At 39.4% G+C, this 18603-nt stretch overlaps 1 protein-coding gene across 1 annotated transcript in view; it reads left to right on the top strand.

Moving 5' to 3' along the window:
- Window positions 1-336: 336 nt before the first annotated feature.
- Window positions 337-18603, top strand: part of MEOX2 (mesenchyme homeobox 2) — a 53159-nt gene continuing 34892 nt past the window's right edge. Inside the window, exon 1 of the mRNA XM_005480837.4 lies at window positions 337-1306. Coding sequence (XP_005480894.1) covers window positions 796-1306 — 511 coding nt within the window. The 5' untranslated portion in view covers window positions 337-795. The remainder of the gene's footprint in view (window positions 1307-18603) is intronic.

Genomic DNA, 18603 nt, shown 5'->3' with positions numbered 1-18603 from the left:
GCCGCCCTCGCACCTGGACCCGCAGGTGAGGCTCTGGCGAGAGCACTTCAGCCCCCGCGGAAACGGGGCGGCGGTGCCCCCGCGCCCCCCGCCCCAGAGTCACCCCCGCACGTCGCCTCACGACTTTACCGCGCTGCCCCGCCCGCTGCCCCCGAGGGGCGGCAGGACCCCGGGCGGTCGCTCAGCCCCGACGGGGCGGGGATGGCCCTGCGGGGCCGCCCGGGGCGGGGGGCTCGGGGCGGCCGGCGGGGGGCGCGGCCCCGGGCCCGGGAGGAGCCGCTGCACCCCCGCGGAGCCGCCCCCCCTGCCCCCCTCCCTCCGCGGGCCGCGGATGCCCGGGGCGCGGGTGCGCAGCGCTGCCGCCCGCTGACGGAGCCGCTCGGCGCGGGGACGGCGCTGGCGTTTTGGAGGGAGTTTGCATGTGGTCAGTGCTGTGCTGCTGAGCCAGCCCCCAGCTCACATTACACACTACTGTATTTATAACCTCTCGAAGCTGTTTCCCCCTTCAAGCAGTTCTCTGGGACCACCTTCTATTGGCTTCAACCTCTCCCACTTCTTGACATCTGAGCAGCTCTGAGAACGGCTCATCTAGGTCCGAGTGTTTATGCAGCGGAGACTGGCCACTAGGGCTAAAGACCTGGATTATCTGAGCTCAGCTGCCTGCTGCAGAGTCTGTCGGTGCCGTTTTGGAAAAAAAAATCCCAGCCCCGATCTGTTTACAGTGAAAGTTGACAAAGGGTGGTGAAGTTGGATCTTTCCTAAACTCTCCTGCCTGGAACCTGAGACTTGCATGCCATGGATCACACACTCTTTGGCTGCCTGCGCAGCCCCCATGCCACTGCGCAGAGCTTGCACCCTTTCTCCCAGTCTTCTCTTGCCCTGCATGGAAGATCTGACCACATGTCCTACCCTGATCTGTCTTCTTCTTCTTCCTCTTGCATAATAGCGGGATACCCCAATGAGGAGGGCATGTTTGCCAGCCAACATCATAGGGGGCACCATCACCATCACCACCACCACCATCACCACCACCAGCAACAGCAGCACCAAGCTTTGCAGACGAACTGGCACATTCCTCAGATGTCGTCTCCTCCCGCCGCGGCCAGGCACAGCCTCTGCCTTCAGCCTGACTCAGGAGGACCCCCGGAGCTGGGCAGCAGCCCCCCTGTCCTGTGCTCGAACTCTTCCAGCCTGGGCACCAACACCCCCACGGGGGCAGCGTGCGCGCCAGGGGACTATGGCAGGCAGGCTCTGTCCCCGGTGGAAACAGAGAAGAGGTCCGGCAAAAGGAAAAGCGACAGCTCAGGTAAAGGTTCGCGCGTTCCCCGGCGGGGCGGGATCCCCGGGCGGCGGGGCTCGGGGAAGCGGCGCGGTCGGACCTGCTGCCGCTCGGCTGGGCTGGTTTAGCTCGGCTCGTTTAGCCCGGCTCGGCTGGCCCGGCTCGTTTGGCCCGGCTCGGCTCGGCTGGCCCGGCCACGGCCGCAGCTGTGCTCTCGCCGCCGGCTGACACCGGGCTACCGGGCTGTTCCTTCCCACAAACGCGCTCTCGGGATCTCCATCACTAACGCAAGCTTTATTAAGGCTACGGGGGGAGAAATAGAATGAAAAAATTCAGCACGTGATAGAGTATGAAATCAAGGTGGCGGTGGGGGAGAGTTTCCTACAGCCAAGGAGAGAAACGTTTGTAGTTTTGGTGCGGTTTTCAGCATCTGGTCCCGCGGCCCCCTCCCCCCTGCCCGATACGACACCTCTGCTTCAAAATTCAGAATCCAGCGCGCTCCTTCCCCTCCGCCCCTTCGCCGTGGAGCTGACTGCGGCTCCGAGGCGATTGCACAACGCTTGGAAGCTCTGCCTTGGAAGCGGGGATTCGGGAGAGGAGCTGATGCCTTGCTACCCTGTAGGATCTGAGTGAGCCTGCATCAAATCCTCAGCGTGAAAGGGGCAAAATTTGTGAAACAGACGGTTGAATAGGAGTTTCAGAAAGCTGCTTCACTTCAGTTTTCTGGTGGCGGGGAAGGAGGCAAGGAAGGAGCAGTCTGCCTTTTAAAATTACAGTAATTCTTACTTAAAGGCAAGCATAAAAACATGTAGACCCGCTGTCATTCCAGAGCAATGATTTGGCATCAATGAATGGGTAAAAAACCTTGACATTATCTCTGCTTTCTAAAATAGCAAAGCCTGTCAAAGTCCTGCTCTGATAAAAGCCACTCGGCGAAGGCAACACAAGTGATGGGACTTCTGTTAGGGCACACATGAGCCGGGGGGTCACCAAAAATATAGAGAGACAGGCAGGAGGCACTTGAAAGAGAGAGGGCTCAACAGATTGAAAATTCAAGAGCTGGCATAGCAAATTATTTGTTATCACAGAAGAGAAAGTGAAAGGCTTTTCCAGATACGTATGAAGTTCACAACTGAAACCATAACATCTTTCACTCAAAATGCTGTAAGCTTGGTAGAGAGCAAGGAACACAAAGGATTTTAAAAAAATGATCCTCAAGAATACCGTCACTTCCTTCATTGTCCATTATATTAGCAAATATTTACAGTTACAGTAACTCAGAACGTATTTATCTGAATTGCGTCTTACATAGCTGATATAGTTGCTGAAAACTCTTCTTGCGTTTAAAGCTGTATTTAGTTCAAACACTGCTGGTAAAATCTTTTGTTTTGTTTTGTCTTCTTTACTTTCAATGAGAAAAAGAATTATCTGATTTTTTGAGGTATATGGACAGTCCCTGTTACAACTGAGAAAATAACTGGATGCCTGATGGTGTAAGGATTTATTGTATTTGTCGGTCTATTTAAAGCTAAAGGAAAAAAGGAAATTGGTCCCCTTTCACTGTCAGGGAAGTATCTGATTCACTTTCTGTTTATTTCATTCTACAATGCAAACCTAAAAAACACCAGTGAGGAATGTCCTAAATCTTACCCTGAAGTGACTGGACTCTTCCACTGGATTAGTGGACAAGAGTTTGAGCCTTTAGCCACGGTCATGTTTATCTTGCAATGCACTTCGATCCTCACTTTCTAAGACTTTCTGAAGATCAAGGCAGGTAACTATTTCCTCCTCCCTTCCGCTAAGAAAAAAAATACGACTGTTCACACAATTGTGAATCTCTCAAACTGAAAATAGATGTCTTTTGACAACAACTGCATAGCTGCTGTATGTTTGGTTTTTCTTCAGGAAAAGCCTGCGTTTTGGACTGAATATTTAACCCCACCCCTTTATTAGTCCTGAACTCTGGTGCTAGATATTTAATGCTGTTCTCATATATGGCAGCAAGAATTATTTTAACTTGCTGTGTTTCTATATTTGTCAACCATAATTGCCCCTCATTTGATTAAACATCATCACCTTTATTTCTCATTAATCTTTTTTTTTAAACAAATGACTGTACTTGAAGGAATTTCTTCCATGCCTTCATCAGACTTGGAACTACTTCAATAGACATTTGTAAAAAATCCTAATAGTAAATAACTAAGAGGTGAAGGGAGAGAGAGACTGCTTTAAGTTTCAGTGCCAGCATTCTGAGACAACTATTAATGCTCTTGCTTATTTACACATATATTTCCTCTTCTTAAGCATATCACTTAAAACCACAGAATGCTCAGCGTTTTCTTGAGCACTGAATCTGTTCCACATTTCAGAGCTGAATTAACCTTAGGCTACCCCTTTCTTCCACTACTTAGCTTTTGTTTCTGTGTGTTTAAGATTACAAACCTGAGTTTGTAGATAGTTTAAAGAATGTAAAACATGATCATTCCTTGTATGATTTACCTTCCAAATGAGTAACTGTTTCTTAGCTGTATAGCTACTCTGTGAAAATTTACCAGAAGGGACACTCTATTTTACTTACTTGTATGATGACGGGAGTGCAATGTTTTAAAATTATAAACAAAAATCCAGAGGGCAAACAGAATTTGGTATGATGGACTGTGTGTCTTTTACCCGGACTTCATGTATTGCAAGGGAATGGGAGGACATAGAAACATTCTTCTCTAATCTGTTGCAGTTTCATTTGGGATTGAGAGAACAAGGTGAAATGTGCTCTCATGATAGTTATATAAACTGACTTACAGTTTTCTTTAGCCCTAACCCAGATTTTAAGCATTTTGGGAAGTTCCCTTTGAAGATATTGAAAAGACTGCTGCAGAACAGGGTGAAATTTTCAGCTGTTCTCATTGCAAAGGACTGGGAAATTCTGTATTTTGTAGTCGTCAACCCCTGCTTGCTGCAGCTGTCAGTGTCTCCAGGTTTTGTAGTTGCTCTCTTTTAATCTGCAGAATATTCCTTTCAACCTGCCCAGGCCCAGGAATGGGTCGGTAAAGCTGCCTCTGAGTTGAGGAGTGGTGCATACAAATCTTTCCATGTTAACATTTTGCAGTGAATAATGGCATCTGCATCCTCACCTTTGTAACTCAGCTCTTCGGATGTCAAGGCTGTACGAGTAGAGAGACAATACTAAATCTGAGGCTTGGTTGCAAATGAAATAGCTTATTTTAAAGTGCCCTAATGGTCAGAATTATCTGTGTGCTAATGAGGTGCGGATGAAAACCATGCTGAGTGTATAGAAAACATATTCTTGGAGTGCTTTGTTGCTTTGTGGTATGAGTTGTTCTATATGGAATATTTTGGATTTTTCTAATGCCTCCCCTTCTCTTTACTTGCCTGTTAGTTTCAGGGCCATTTTATTTCTGTTTATTATAAAGTAAGTTTTGATTCTCAGATAATGCAGAGCACATAAGATGCAAAGTTACTTCTGTGATTTCCAAAGTTACGTTACTTAGGTCCAAGTTTTCTTAAGACTTCAGTCGGGAAAAAAGCATACTAATGCCTATATAGGAGGTGCTATCTAGATTTACTGAGAAATATGAAAAAAGAGTGGATCTGGTAGACTTAAGGAAGTCTAAAATGCTATGGTGAAAAAACCATCTGTACTATGCTGAAAAGACCAGGGGGAGGCTGAGTACAGTTGTAGGAGTTCTTCTAAGCAATACAGCTATTCAAACATTAAATTGCAAGAGATAAATATATAAGGAAATTGCATTCCTGTTAAAGTCTAATGTAATTAAACACTTGCCCTCAGGCATGAAAAGCCTTTTTTAAAAAAAAAAAAAGGAAACCAAATTTTGCCATGGGAAAATGCTTTCTGTGTGGCACAGGTTTCCAAGAAAAGGCTAGCAGGTAATAAAAATTCTTCATATTTTTGAATGTATTTACAATAGTAGCATTTAGAAAAGCATTTCAGGAATCCACTGTTTCAACAGTTCGGCCAAGTGTGTTCTGGTGGGTTTTGTTCATTCACAAATCACATGAATAAAAACAATACTTTTTCCCCCTGAGTTTTAATATTTTATAATCTACCTATTCTCAAGATGCGAGGAGCAAAAAGTTACATCTCCAGGCAATTTATTTTAAACACATCTAAATATCATAAATCATATGTACTTGTTTGAAATGGTCTCTAAAAAGCAGGTCATTTTGATAAATGATTATAAATACTGTGAAATCATGAGTTTTGAGGACTTTTGATTGGTTTCTGAAACATGTCAGTAAGAAAAATGAGCTGCACGCTTGTAGTCAAAAAGCACTGTGTAACTGATTCATCAATATGTCTCTGCTTTTCAGTGTGGTTGTAAAGGGAAACAAGAAAAAATACATAATAAAGCGTAGTTTTTCTGGAAAGAGTTAATTTGTTTGGTATCTTGTATAAAAGCATCACTTACCCATAAGAAAACAACAACAACAACAAAAACTCTGTAGATTTTATAAATGAAACAATTTCAAAATCTGACAAATAATACACACACTTTTAGGAGAAAACCTTCAAGACTGATCACTTATTAAATGATGGACTTACTAGTGAGCTACTTGCTGAATTGTTTTAATAGATGAAAACTTGCAAGAAATTCACTTTCATTCTCAGGAAATATAATCAGGAACTTTTCTAAGGCTAAAATTTTGGAAGACTCTTTTGCTGATACATTTTCAAAATTCTTTGCCCCTAGCCAAACAAGAACTTTGTGCGGACAAAAAGAGAAAAAAAAAAAGAACTACGTGTGGCTCCTAATTATGCATTTCTATCTGTTTTATAAATGATTCAGGAGGATTTACACTTCTCCTTCTCCCCCTCCTCGTCAACCCACCCTTTCAGAAACACTGGAAGGCCGATCCAGACCTTCACGGGATCACAAAGGGTTTTGTGAGAAGGTCCATTGACTACAGTGAAACCACTGAAGTGCTCAAGGTTTTTTAAGCAATCAGAGCTTTATTCTTTTACATGGGCATTGAAGAAAAATGCTTTGTAATTCTTGTAGATATTTATTGATAAAATGTTTGGATTGCCTGATTGTTTGAAAATTGCCAGTCTAGCATTTTATATACACATTGAATTTTAACTGCATTGGTTTTAACATCCTAGGATAAAATTTGTCCTAACCTATCTAGGGTGACTTCTGTAGTATTTACTAATGTAAGTAATCAGATTGAGTGGGTTTTATTTGTGTTTCTGCTATTTTTAGACTTGCCAACTGTTTAATAAATGTTTTTTAATTGAGCCTGGTAATCTGCATATTGTTTGCTGTGTGGAAATAGTCGTTCTTTAGTGATGCAATGACTTCATATGCTCTATCTCAATTCCTCAAGAGTAGGAGTGAGCTCTGTGTCTTGAAATTCAAGGGCAGGTAACATTATCTTTGCTTCTGTCTGCTGGTGCCCTAATATTGCTCACTGTATTATTGCTTTCAAAGACACTGTTACTTGGCAGTATGAATAGTCGCCGTAGCATGTTTCTCTCAGTAGCAAAATGTACTCTACCAAACCGTTTTGTAAGTCTCTAGAAAGGAAGCAAAATAAATCTGGTTTCATCTGCTGGACTGAGCAAAGTTTAAACCCATCAGTAAAATGTAGTTATGGTGGGGTAGGATTCAATCCTCACTTTTGCAATGCTACCCTGTGTCCTTGTTCTAATATACTTAAGAATGCAACTTGAAAGGATGCGAAAGGAAAGTCATATTTTTTAAATATAAATACTTGCATATGTCGCTAATAAGGTTTCTAACTGAAATAGTGTGGTGTTAGAGAATTTTGATAAACAGTGCTGGAGGCTACTTCATTACATCAGTGCACAGCTGGGCACTGAACCCCGTCCTATGATCTGTCTCGATCCTGTGCCCTGTCCTTTTATGACTGCCCAACTTATATAATGGCCATACCAGTGCTTTCCTTCCATTTGGAAAGTACTGTAAACTTTTATGAAACTAAAAGCTTTGTGTGCGTGTGTGTGCGTACATGCTTTTTATTTTTAGTAGGCTTTAAAGACTTACAGATCTGCATCACAATTTCTCCAGTACTGCTAGTTGCAGAGCCCGAGCAAGATGGTGCACAGCCACCCTGCAGAAAAAAACCTTCCTCCTGCTACTCAGCAGGGCAATTGCATCACCTTTACCAGCATGAGCTGTGTGACTGCACGCACGGCCAGAAGTCATTTGACTTCTGCGGTGAGTGTCTGGGGTCTTCCATGAGCACGTAGATGCTTTTCTATTGTGCTTAATGAAAACCTGAATTCAAAAATAGCCTGATGTAATTGTGCTGGGGACATGCAGTGTAGGCCTGAATCAGTAAAAAGAAAGTTACTGAAATAAATGGTTTACGAACAGACATGCTAGGGGAAATTCCACCAGGAAGTTCAGGATGACAAAACTCCTACTGATTTTTGTTAGGACCACCAGATTTTAAGTTGTGAGTTCTTACTCTGAACGTAGCCAAGCTTGGGAGAAGGAGATATACCAGTTAGCCACAGTAGTGATTATGTTTTTTTGTTATATGCTGTCTTGAATTCTTCCAACGGCAAATACGGCGTAGGAATGCTTGTTTAAAATACCAATGCTGCCATTGGTCTTGCCTTTCTAGCATGTGTTGTCCTTGTTGTTTATTAATACATATTACAAAATCTATGTCCCTTGATAAGTTTACCTTCACCATATCCATTAAAAAAATTATTTAATAGACAATAGTATAAATCACAATGATGTTATTTGTTTTACTCTGCAAATTTTATACATCCATCTGTAACTTCACTAGTGCAGAGTTGCATCACTGCATCCTAACATTCAATGAATGATGCAAAGTGAAAAAACCCACATTAAAAAAACGGGATATAGTAGTAGACAGTGCACTGTAATGCATGAAAGTTTTCTTCTGAAGTCTTCTATTAAACACTATAAATAGACTACTTAGGTTGTCAAAATTCTACTTGCTAACATCAGTAATATTAAAGATGTAATGCTCACTGTAGATTAGAAAAGATATATTTTTTTTCAAGATCTTGGACCTACAGAAGATACTAAGGCACCCTCTATTCAGAATGTAGATTGATTTTCTATGTGGAATTGTAAATTTTTACAAATAGTTTTGGGGATATGTCACTTGATTGGAATTTGTACATATTAATAAATAGACATATGATTATATGCCAAAAGAGAAATATATAATATATTTGGAAATTTGCTACTGAATATTTTATTGTTTAATGATGGATGTAATCACTGAATGCCATGCATTCTGAAATTACAGACTACTCTTTTCCATTGCATTGAGCTTCTTACTCAATGCAATGGAAAAAAGTAGTCTGAACTTTGTATTGAAAATTACCTGTGCTGAACAAACCCCCAATAAAACATCTATGAGAAGTTAATGGTCATGTGAAAGAAAGTCATATTGTACTCAATTCTATTTTCTTTTTTTTTCTTTAATAAATGAAACAAAATAATTGATGAAACCAAGGAAGCAATTCTCAAAGCAAAGAGTCAAATCTTTAACTTATGATAGAAGACAACAGTTTTACTAAACAAATAAATTCCACTGGATTATAAAAATCCAGTGGATTTTTCTTTTCCTTCTTTCTCTCTCTTTTTCTTTCTCTCTCTCTCTTTTTCTCTTTCTCTCTCTGTTGTGCTCTTTCTCTTGCTTTTTCACCCTCTCCTCTCCTCTCCTCTCCTCTCCTCTCCTCTCCTCTCCTCTCCTCTCCTCTCCTCTCCTCTCCTCTCCTCTCCTCTCCTCTCCTCTCCTCTCCTCTCCTCTCCTCTCCTCTCCTCTCCTCTCCTCTCCTCTCCTCTCCTCTCCTCTCCTCTCCTCTCCTCTCCTCTCCTCTCCTCTCCTCTCCTCTCCTCTCCTCTCCTCTCCTCTCCTCTCCTCTCCTCTCCTCTTTTTCTTTCCTTCTTTTCTTCTGCTTTCCTCTCCTTTGCTGCTTCTTGGACTAAAGAAAAATTAGTTGACTGAACATTATTTTATAGCAAATAGGATATGAAAAACTAAAACTGAAACAGATTACTGCAATCTTTTAAAAGTCCTTCTTCCTTCTGCATTCTTTCAGATCTCTAATAGCTATTTCTTATTTTTAGCAAGTAAGTCTGGACAAATGCTGCCTTACATAAACTGTTAGATGCACTTCAGTATCCTCTGCCATTATTGTGAGTTTTAATTCTTAGACTGTGATCTTACGCTGATTGTAGTATGCATTTAATTTTGTGTGCTGGGAGATGAATGAAACCTCGGGAAGCTGAAGTCAAAACTAGCTATTGAGTGGAGCCAGGACTTCACAGCTGAAGTAGTCATGAAGTAGTACTTTGATATGAACACTGCTGAAGTTAAGTGTATGTTTACACATTTTGGTGAATTGAGGGCATTAGTCACTTAAATTTACCAAGCGGAAAAAACTGTTTCCCACTTTGGTCCTCCTAAAAATAGATACTAAAAAAATCTGTTGGACATATGTGGGCTGACAATATAGCTCTGAAGAGATTTGAATGAACTGCGGGGTTTTCTACCTGCCAAGCAAAAAATGGCATTTTCTAGATGCATACAATATATCCTGAGTGTGCATGGGGGGCTCTTTGGCAGGGGGTGTTTTGACACGGTGGGTGAGGATCCTCAGGCACATTGGTCTCAGTAGCTTTTCAAGACTTTCATTTTCTTTCATCTGGTGGAGAATACCAGAACACTGTAGGCCCCATAGAATATGTGGACAAGTGAAAATTACTTATTATAATGTGCTTATTACTGTAGATAGAAAGGTAGGAACAGTGACTAGATGTCTCCCAAATTTGTGAAAATATCAGTTTGGTTTACAGAAGAAAAAAGAATTTAAGTCAGATGTGTTGATAAACTAAACGACAACATATTTTGCGAGGCTTTGGTACGCTGAATTGCTAAAAATGGTGTGAATAGAAGTCTAGGCAGCTACGGCAATGTTGACCACTCAAAGATTTCTTGTAAAACTGTGCTTAGAATGCCAAATAGTGATTTCTGCCAGAAGAAAGCAGCAGTATAATTGGAGCTTAAGCACATTCACGCCTTTCAAAGTTATATTTTCAGAACTAGACATTAAAACCTAGTAAAAGTCTGCAATTCATAACCGCCCTATGTAGGGTTTAGGAAGAGCTGAGAACGTTACAAGTTCTTTGCAGTTTGGTTTGATTGACTCAGAATTAACATAGTAATATTAAGCTCTTTTCCCCCACCCCGTTTCTATATTCTTATTTTGGGAGTACCACAATGACCTCAAGCTGCAGCTGTGTCTTAAGTCTTTGCGTTCCTGGGGACATTAGAACAATACACACTAATGGTCTCACTCCTGGCTCCCTCTCACTCCCTCTCTCTCTGCCTATTTCTTTTTTTACACAAATCCATTTCTGAAGGACTGTGTGACTTTATAGCCTTTCAGTTTCCATTCATCCATGCAAAATGAGCATTCTCTTAATTTCAAAACAAAAAATATGACCCTCTACCTTAATCAGATTTCTGTTAGATGTAACCTACAATAACTTAAGAACTGCAGTGACCTGCTAAATAAGGTAATGTAATGTTAGCTCTATTAGGCAATACAAGATGAAACAATTATGAGTCAGATAAAAATAGAAGGCTTCATTAGCAGTTGTTTGTTCAACATCTTGAATCTGCAGAATTATCTCTTTTTTTATATTATTAGCACTTTAATTTACATGATTTTTTAATAGCTTATTGGGTAAATAAATGGAGTGACAATTCAGTCTGTATTATTTGTTTTTATGAAATGATATATTGGTACTAAATTATATTGGCAAATGCAACATCTTAAATTCTAAATTTAAAAAAATTATGTGAACATGCACAGAGGAAAAAGCTGGAGAGGAGTGCAAACAATTTTGATTGTCCATATTATAAAAAAATATTCTGCTGAACTTTCTTGTAGTTTGGCTTAGTTTTGCATTTGAATTTTTACTTCACTCATTCTGACTCCTTTGCTTTTACACTTCAATACATTGCTACAACTTTATGAGGCAAACATATTTATTACTTTAATATTAGGTTATGTACAGAAATATAACAGTATCCAAAGCCTATGAACCTAATTTATCTCACTGGTTCCAAACTGAAATGTAGACAAAGACAGAAGGCGTCAATTGGGTGTGGAGTCTGCTGGCATGAGAAATATCAGAGATTTCAGATTTTTGTATTTGCAAACATATTGGGAATGCTTTGCCAGACATGACACCCAAACAAACCCTTTTTTTTGGATGGAGATTGTGTGTTTCAAGTACAGTGGCTAAAAACGTTCAGCCATTTTAAAGTATGTTTGGTGAAATATAACTTAGAGAATGATCCAGTCCTTCAGAGTTCTTGGGAAAGCCACTTCTTTTCCTCCTGCAGTAGTCACAGCTTTGCCCGTCTATTACTCTAATTCTGACACAGTTTAGGTTACTGTATAATTTTTCTGGAATTAACAGAATAATGTTGACAAAGTTAACCAGAAGCATGTGAGTTACTACCCTCTTGTTGATTCCTTCAGCTCGATGCTGAGCATCTAAGAAATGTTTGTAGTTCCACCACGTATGGGTATATACGTGGAAATACTATTTATGGAGGCTTTGGCTTATCTTGTGTATTTCAAGCATGTTTCCACAGCTAACTGATAGTCTTAATTCACACACAAACTGAAAGATGCATCCATGTTAACTGGGAAACATTTGGCTGGGTTTCTTATGTAGAGAACTGGAAAGCTTGGTGTTACCCATGTGCTGGAGTTTGGCTGCATCTTCCCACTGGCCTCTTAATTAAAAGGACTTCGTTAACCTAACAGCAGAGTCTTGCTACAAAAAACAGATCTGAAATCTACAATGAGGTGGAAATGCAAGAAGCATCGCTCCTATCTGAGGTGTTAATACAAACCCACATGGAGCCTTTCTCGTTCAGAAGATATTTGGAGGGGAGTACATATTCTTTAAATACCTCTGGAAGAGTATTCCTGTGAGTTTTGGAACAGAAACAAGTCTAGGGAATATGTGTATCCTCTTGGACAACAAGCACAAAAAAGAAGGTCTCTCTCACTAGTCAGCCTTTGCACCTTCCCTGCCATGTCATTTAATGGCTCATATATCTCTGCTCTCCATAAAGCCAAACTTTATGTGGTAAAGTTTGGTTTCTTTACAAAAGCAGACAGCATTTCCTTTCCTTCCAGGGCAAGAATGCACAGATGTAGGAAAAAAGATGCTCACAAAAGAGACTTAGGGTGAGTGCAAAGCATCTTTTATAGGCATAGAAAACCCTTTGTCCTTGGTTTCCCCAGTGCAAGGCCACGGGCTACTGCTTTTTCTGACCAGGTTGAGAGCTATGATTTAGAACTTATTTTGCTGTGAGACTTTGCAAGTTGGTTTTTTTTGTCTTCTCTCTTTCCAACATGTTTTCAGATTGTTCTGCAAATGACTTTTACACCACTTAGCAGAAATTAAATCCTGTTTTTTCTGCCCTAGGCCTCTCCTGGCTCTTATTTTAAGCCTGCCAAAACCAAAGCTGATGAAATGATCATACATTTCAATCACATCCTTTTGAAATTTCCTTCCTAGAATCATTCTTCTGGTTCTACCTTATGTTCTCAGAGTTAAACTAATTTCACTGCAAGGTGTTGCCCAGTGCCTCAGTCAGTATTTCAGATCCTGTTTCTTATCTAGCTCAACATTTTCTCCATGCTGTCTTAACTGTGTTCTTCCTTTTTCCATTCACACTTTTCTCTGTCTTCAGTATGGCTCAAATACATGCAAGAAATATCTAAAAACAATATTCTGTCATTACCCATTGTCACAAAGCTATCACCTCTTTTACCATGAACTTCTTTTTGGTAACTGTAGGTCCGTCACAGCTCTTCTGTGGACTTATGGTCTGTAAGAAAAGTGTGCAAAATAGGAAGTGAACACAAAAAAATAAAAAATAAAGAACGAAAAAAAAATCTTTAATATGCCCTCTCTTCTCTAGAGGTTTTTACTCCAAAAGGAGTTGTGCACCACAGAGAAGATTCTGTAAACAGCTGTAGCAAAAATCAAACATGACCCAGACCTGACAATACTGACATTTAGTATCAAATAACAGTGATGTACCCAGTGTTGAGCAGAGCTGTGTGTAAAAACAAAGTACTTGAAACTAAGCCAAATGTGTGAAAAAAAAATTAACTTTCTTAAAATGCACTCTTTTAACTTCAAGAATTTAAGTAATTACTTGTGGCAGAAGGAATGTGGTTCAAAGACAGTAAAGTCTCATTTTGAAGGGGCCTGTAAAATCTTTAAATAGCATTGGCAAATTGTTCTTTTACTCCAGTTTTCTGTAAGAAGAATTTTGAAAACAGTAAAATATTTTTATGTGATTCCATTTCACTGATATAATAGACATGAACATATATCTGAGGGGTGTGTGTGTATGCATATATATATATATATATATATATTTATATATATATATATATATAAAATCTGAAATAAAAGTAGATAGGGCCCCAGATAGGGACCAGAATAGTCCATGTGATTTGACTGGTTCAGCATTTGGTTATACTGTGTTATTTTATTTCTAAACATGTTTTAAAACCAGTTTGGGAAGGAGGAGGAAGCTTCACAAAGGGAGAGAAAAGAAGAGTGCTGATGATACCTTTTGAATGTTTGGGTTTGGTAATTTTTCAGTTATTTTCAGTGTCTAGAGTTTTCAGTGTAATATCAGCAAATAGAACCTGTGGTAAAATTACAGAATATCAAATCTAAACTTTAGAGACATAAATTTACATGAGGATCAGTTCACAAGATTGGCTGCTTTAGGGCCAGTCTCCAGTGGGCTTTTTTCCATATCAAAAAAATCACCATACATTTTGGCACAACCTTCAGGCTCAGTGAAAAGGGTTATATTCCAGGACCAATGTAGACAAAACCAGTAGTTGCCAGAATTGAGGTGCATTTGCCGAGTAGGACAGAGACAGTTTTACAGCTTTTGTCTCAACTCTTCTCTTCCCTTGCTAGGAGTATATCTCTTTGGGATTTTGGTAAAAGCTCTATCAACTTTTTAGAGGAGGAAGGGAGGACATGCTAACAAATCTATAAGTGTGTTTTTTCAGTAACTCACATTTCTGGAGCACTCATAAGAATCTACCTATTTGAGAAGACTTTAAAAAAAAAAAAAAAAGACAAATGATCTTCTGGTCAAAATTTAGGAAAAAAAAAATAGAAAAGTTATAGGCTTCTGACAGTGATGGAGGCCTTCTCCCTTCCCCCACCTCTCACCAGCAAGCTGATGTTTCCAGCAACTTCAAAAACAGAAGACCTCTCTGTAATCCTAAATGTGCATAAGGAACAGATTAAAGTCCTGATTTTTGTGAAAAAAATTGAGCATATGCTTAAGAACCATTGACTTCAATGAGAGTTAAATACATCCTCACACACGCTTCTTGAACTAGAGACTAATAAGGATGTTAAAAAGGATCAAGAGGCAGCTCCTCTTCAGGAAACGCGGCAAAACTGCCATAGCTGAAAAGTATTAGGGTCGTAATCATACTGACTTTCATCACCCCTCACCTCACCTCACTTCCAATCTACACAGAAGAGTAAAAACCCTTCTCTCCATCTCTTCCCGTCTTTTCCTCTTTTCTCCATGCTGGTCTATGCCAGACTAAGTTTACTCTGGTTCCAAAGAATTACAGACTCTGCAGTGTCCATTAGTGATGACATTATTTCCAGTGTAATGAATGTGCATGATGGTCAGATAATACAGTGGACAGTGGTTGAACAACCACCCTGAGAGAATTAATTATAAGATAATTAATTACATTTCTGTATAGCTGATTTATCTAGAGGAATCTTATGTATAGGGAAAAAGGTACCCCCTGCCAAACAGCAATCCACATTAATATTCTTTTATTAGACGAATGACAGATAGAGTGAAATAATGATGACTAAAATGCTTGAGTGTGGGTTGATTCCTTTCAATTCAGTATGACAAAATGGGTTATATATATGGGTTTTGAGTGTGGTACTCATTTATTAAATGCTCATTTGGATTTTAAAAAATAGCTTGCCTTCATTAGCCATCTTGGGAATCAGACTCCATGGTGTAATAAATCTCAGTTGCAGGAATTTTGGCCTGCTACTCATCTTAAAAAACTCTGAATTTTCTTTTTCTGTGCCTTGTCTCAGACTCTACTGCAGTCCTCAGTAACTTATCCCTTCTCTTTGTTATCCAGATTTAAAAGGCAGTTCTCATATGCTCTTATAGACAGGAGTAGCCAGTTTGGGGATTATTTGTTTTCTTCAAGTCACTCATTCCAAATTTTTTTGTTTATTTTTCTTAATCAAAACTCTTTCTACGACTGAAGTTCAGAGTTAACTTTGGCACAATGGCCATTTAGGATAGTATCATTTAGAGGACATAATTTTTGTAAGAATTATAGAGCAGCAGAAACTTTGAACCAAGTTTGGAAAAGAAAAACTGATGGGAAGGGTTCTTATTCAGTAAAGGAAAAGCTGAAAGTCGACTGTATGGTTTTCCCCACACATTACATTTCATTAAATTAACTCAAGTAAATGAGCAAAAATGCTTTCTGCTAACTCTGTTTATGTGCTTCTTGAAGAAAAGTTTTTCTTGCTTCAAGTCAGAAGAAAACCCAGATTTCTATTCATATTTTTGTGTGTTCACTAGTTGCTCTGTCCTTTGCTGCTGTATGTGCTGTAAAAATAAAGTGAGATACTCCGGTGTTATTTCCTTTTGTCCAGTCATGAACTTGCTTGAAAGTGTTCAATATTTCAATATTCTCTGTAAGAGGCCTGCAAAATTCCTGGTTTTTTAATCAGAGATTTTCTTAATATGTTTGAATTCACACTTTTCTGCAGACCAGGTTTCCCACAGGGGGAAGAGGACTGGAAATGGACTGTTATTCCCCCAGGGTTATATCAGGTAGTGCTGTGCATTTCCTGTGTGATCTGTTTGAGTTGCAGAGGTGTGGTACTACCATAATGCCTGTCTGTCTCAATAGTTCCCCTCTAACATATAAATGCATTCTTATGATTATTGAGTACAGATTTTAAACATCCTAGGATTTATCAGGGTCCAGGCACAATGATGTATCCTGCACTCTTGCAGAGCATTGCAGCTCCTGTATTAGGATCCATGCCACTGTAGGTTGGACGAAGTTGTCTTGAGCAGCAGGAATTCTGTATGTTTAAAACTTCCCTTAGCAGTGTGTGCTGATACACACATCGACTTACATTCTATTTCCACACCATGATGTGATCTCTTTTTTGTTTTCTTGTATAATTAACTTGGGTTTTTTATTGTTTCTGCTGCTATGTTTTGCTTTAGGGTGATTTATCAGTCTGTTGCATCCTCAAATCTGTGAGTTAATGTTTGACCACCTTTAGATAGCCAAGTAAGATGGATTAATGTATTAAACATTAAATGTATCAAACAAAAAGATTTTGTTCTAAAAGATATTGTTTTGAAAGATACAGTTTTACAATGACTCTGTACAGGATTTACACCAGTTACAAATAAAAATAAAATATGGTGAATAGTCCCTAACTGGGTATTATGCAAAGTTAGTGTTTTATTCATCTAAGTATGCTTAGGAATTTAAAAGCTGGAAAAGCTGGCATTAAACTTAAAGGGCAGTGGAAAGTTAGTAGCCTAAACATTTGTTTTGATTCATATGGAGGGAAAGAATTTGGACCAGATGCTTGAAAGAGCTCAGAACCCAGAAGCCTCCATTGTTCTTCATTTAGGTGCCTAAATGGTAACAGTTGGGTGTGCAGTTTTCTTGAAAGCTGATCCTTTTGTGTTGAGGCAGCTTTTAGGTTTTAGCCTATCTCTTCTTGGCTATAGAACTTAACTGTAAACATTATATTCCAGAATTGTCCCACATCTATATCCTTTAAGCATTTGCTTATTGTTAGGAGGTCTGTTGTGAATATTGCAAGGCTGCAACCCCTTCAGCATGTTCTGACTTTTAAAAATACACGTCCCTCAAGTTGCTTTCATCCTGGAGACGTTAATTCTCTGCATCTAATGCTTTGGTAACACTTTTGCAAGGAGTTCAAGCAGAGTGTGGACTCTTAAAATGCTGTACATTCATATGCTTTTGTTTGCTTTAGACTGGCTATCCTGTAAAATACAAAATATTTTAGAAGAAGTAGGGCTTTGCCCTTTATTCCATGATGTAAGCTTCCAGTCCTAGGAAACTTTTCATCTGAGCCTAGTGTGTAGATGGTTGTATATCAGTGTGCTTATACTTAAGGGTTGATAAGATATAGATGATCATGAAATACACAATAGCAGGATTGGGTTAAATCAAGATCCAGCAAAATATCTTCTTATAGTTAAGAAAACGATAGCAAAGATTAGCTCTTGTTTTCACCTAAGTTCTGTGTGAACACACACACACACACACCACATACACACACTCACATACAATACAAGTACCATTTGAAATTTTTCTGTGCTGCAGTGTGTTTAAGATGTTGTTTATGATTCAAAAGCACCTTTGGGCTTCATTCTTATAAATGTTAAAAATTTAGAAAGAGTTACTAAAAGGGTGAGTCTAGTAGTAGGCTTAAAAGATGAAGACTCAATTTTAATAACAGCAGCCCTTGTAATACCCTGCAACCCAAAAGTAGAGTAGATAGGTTCCTTTGCACTAAGACAGCATCAGGAAATCAAGGAGAAGTTTAGTTTCCAAAAATTTAGCATTATGATTTTGCCAGGCAAACTGCCTCTGCCGAGAAGCTAGTACATTACTTTGGGCAAATCTCCATGACTATGCTCCCTACAGGAATCCCTGTGTAGATCTTCTAGTTTCATTTCCTTCAATAATCTTGACACAGTGCTGCAGTAACTCCATACTTCAGATCTTCAGTCTATATAGAGGACAAAACCAGCTTACATTTCCTTATGTATAAACAGAAATAAAACATTCAGGATGTCAAACTAGACTGGGAAATAGGAGGACTCAAAATGCAATGACACTGCCAGTTACTAAAAGCTGAGTAATTTACCTATCAAGGTATTTTTGAGAAGGTATGTGTCTCCAAAGAATAAATAGCACTTTATTTTATTATCTTAAATAGAGGCATTTTTAACATTTTGATGAATTTTTGAGCCAATTATTGGCAGATGTGCTTTAGTGAACCATATGTCTTGAGGTGATGTACAGATATATTTCTCTGCCTCAACAAATATTCCAGCTTCTTTCCAAATGGTATGTTTGTTTGGCTGATGCACGACCTCAGCCAGCTTTTTTTCTGAAATTGAATCCAGATCAAGTG

The sequence above is a fragment of the Zonotrichia albicollis genome, chromosome 1 (assembly GCF_047830755.1).
Source record: "Zonotrichia albicollis isolate bZonAlb1 chromosome 1, bZonAlb1.hap1, whole genome shotgun sequence".
NCBI classification, from domain to species: domain Eukaryota; kingdom Metazoa; phylum Chordata; class Aves; order Passeriformes; family Passerellidae; genus Zonotrichia; species Zonotrichia albicollis.
This window is presented reverse-complemented; position numbering and strand designations above follow the sequence as displayed.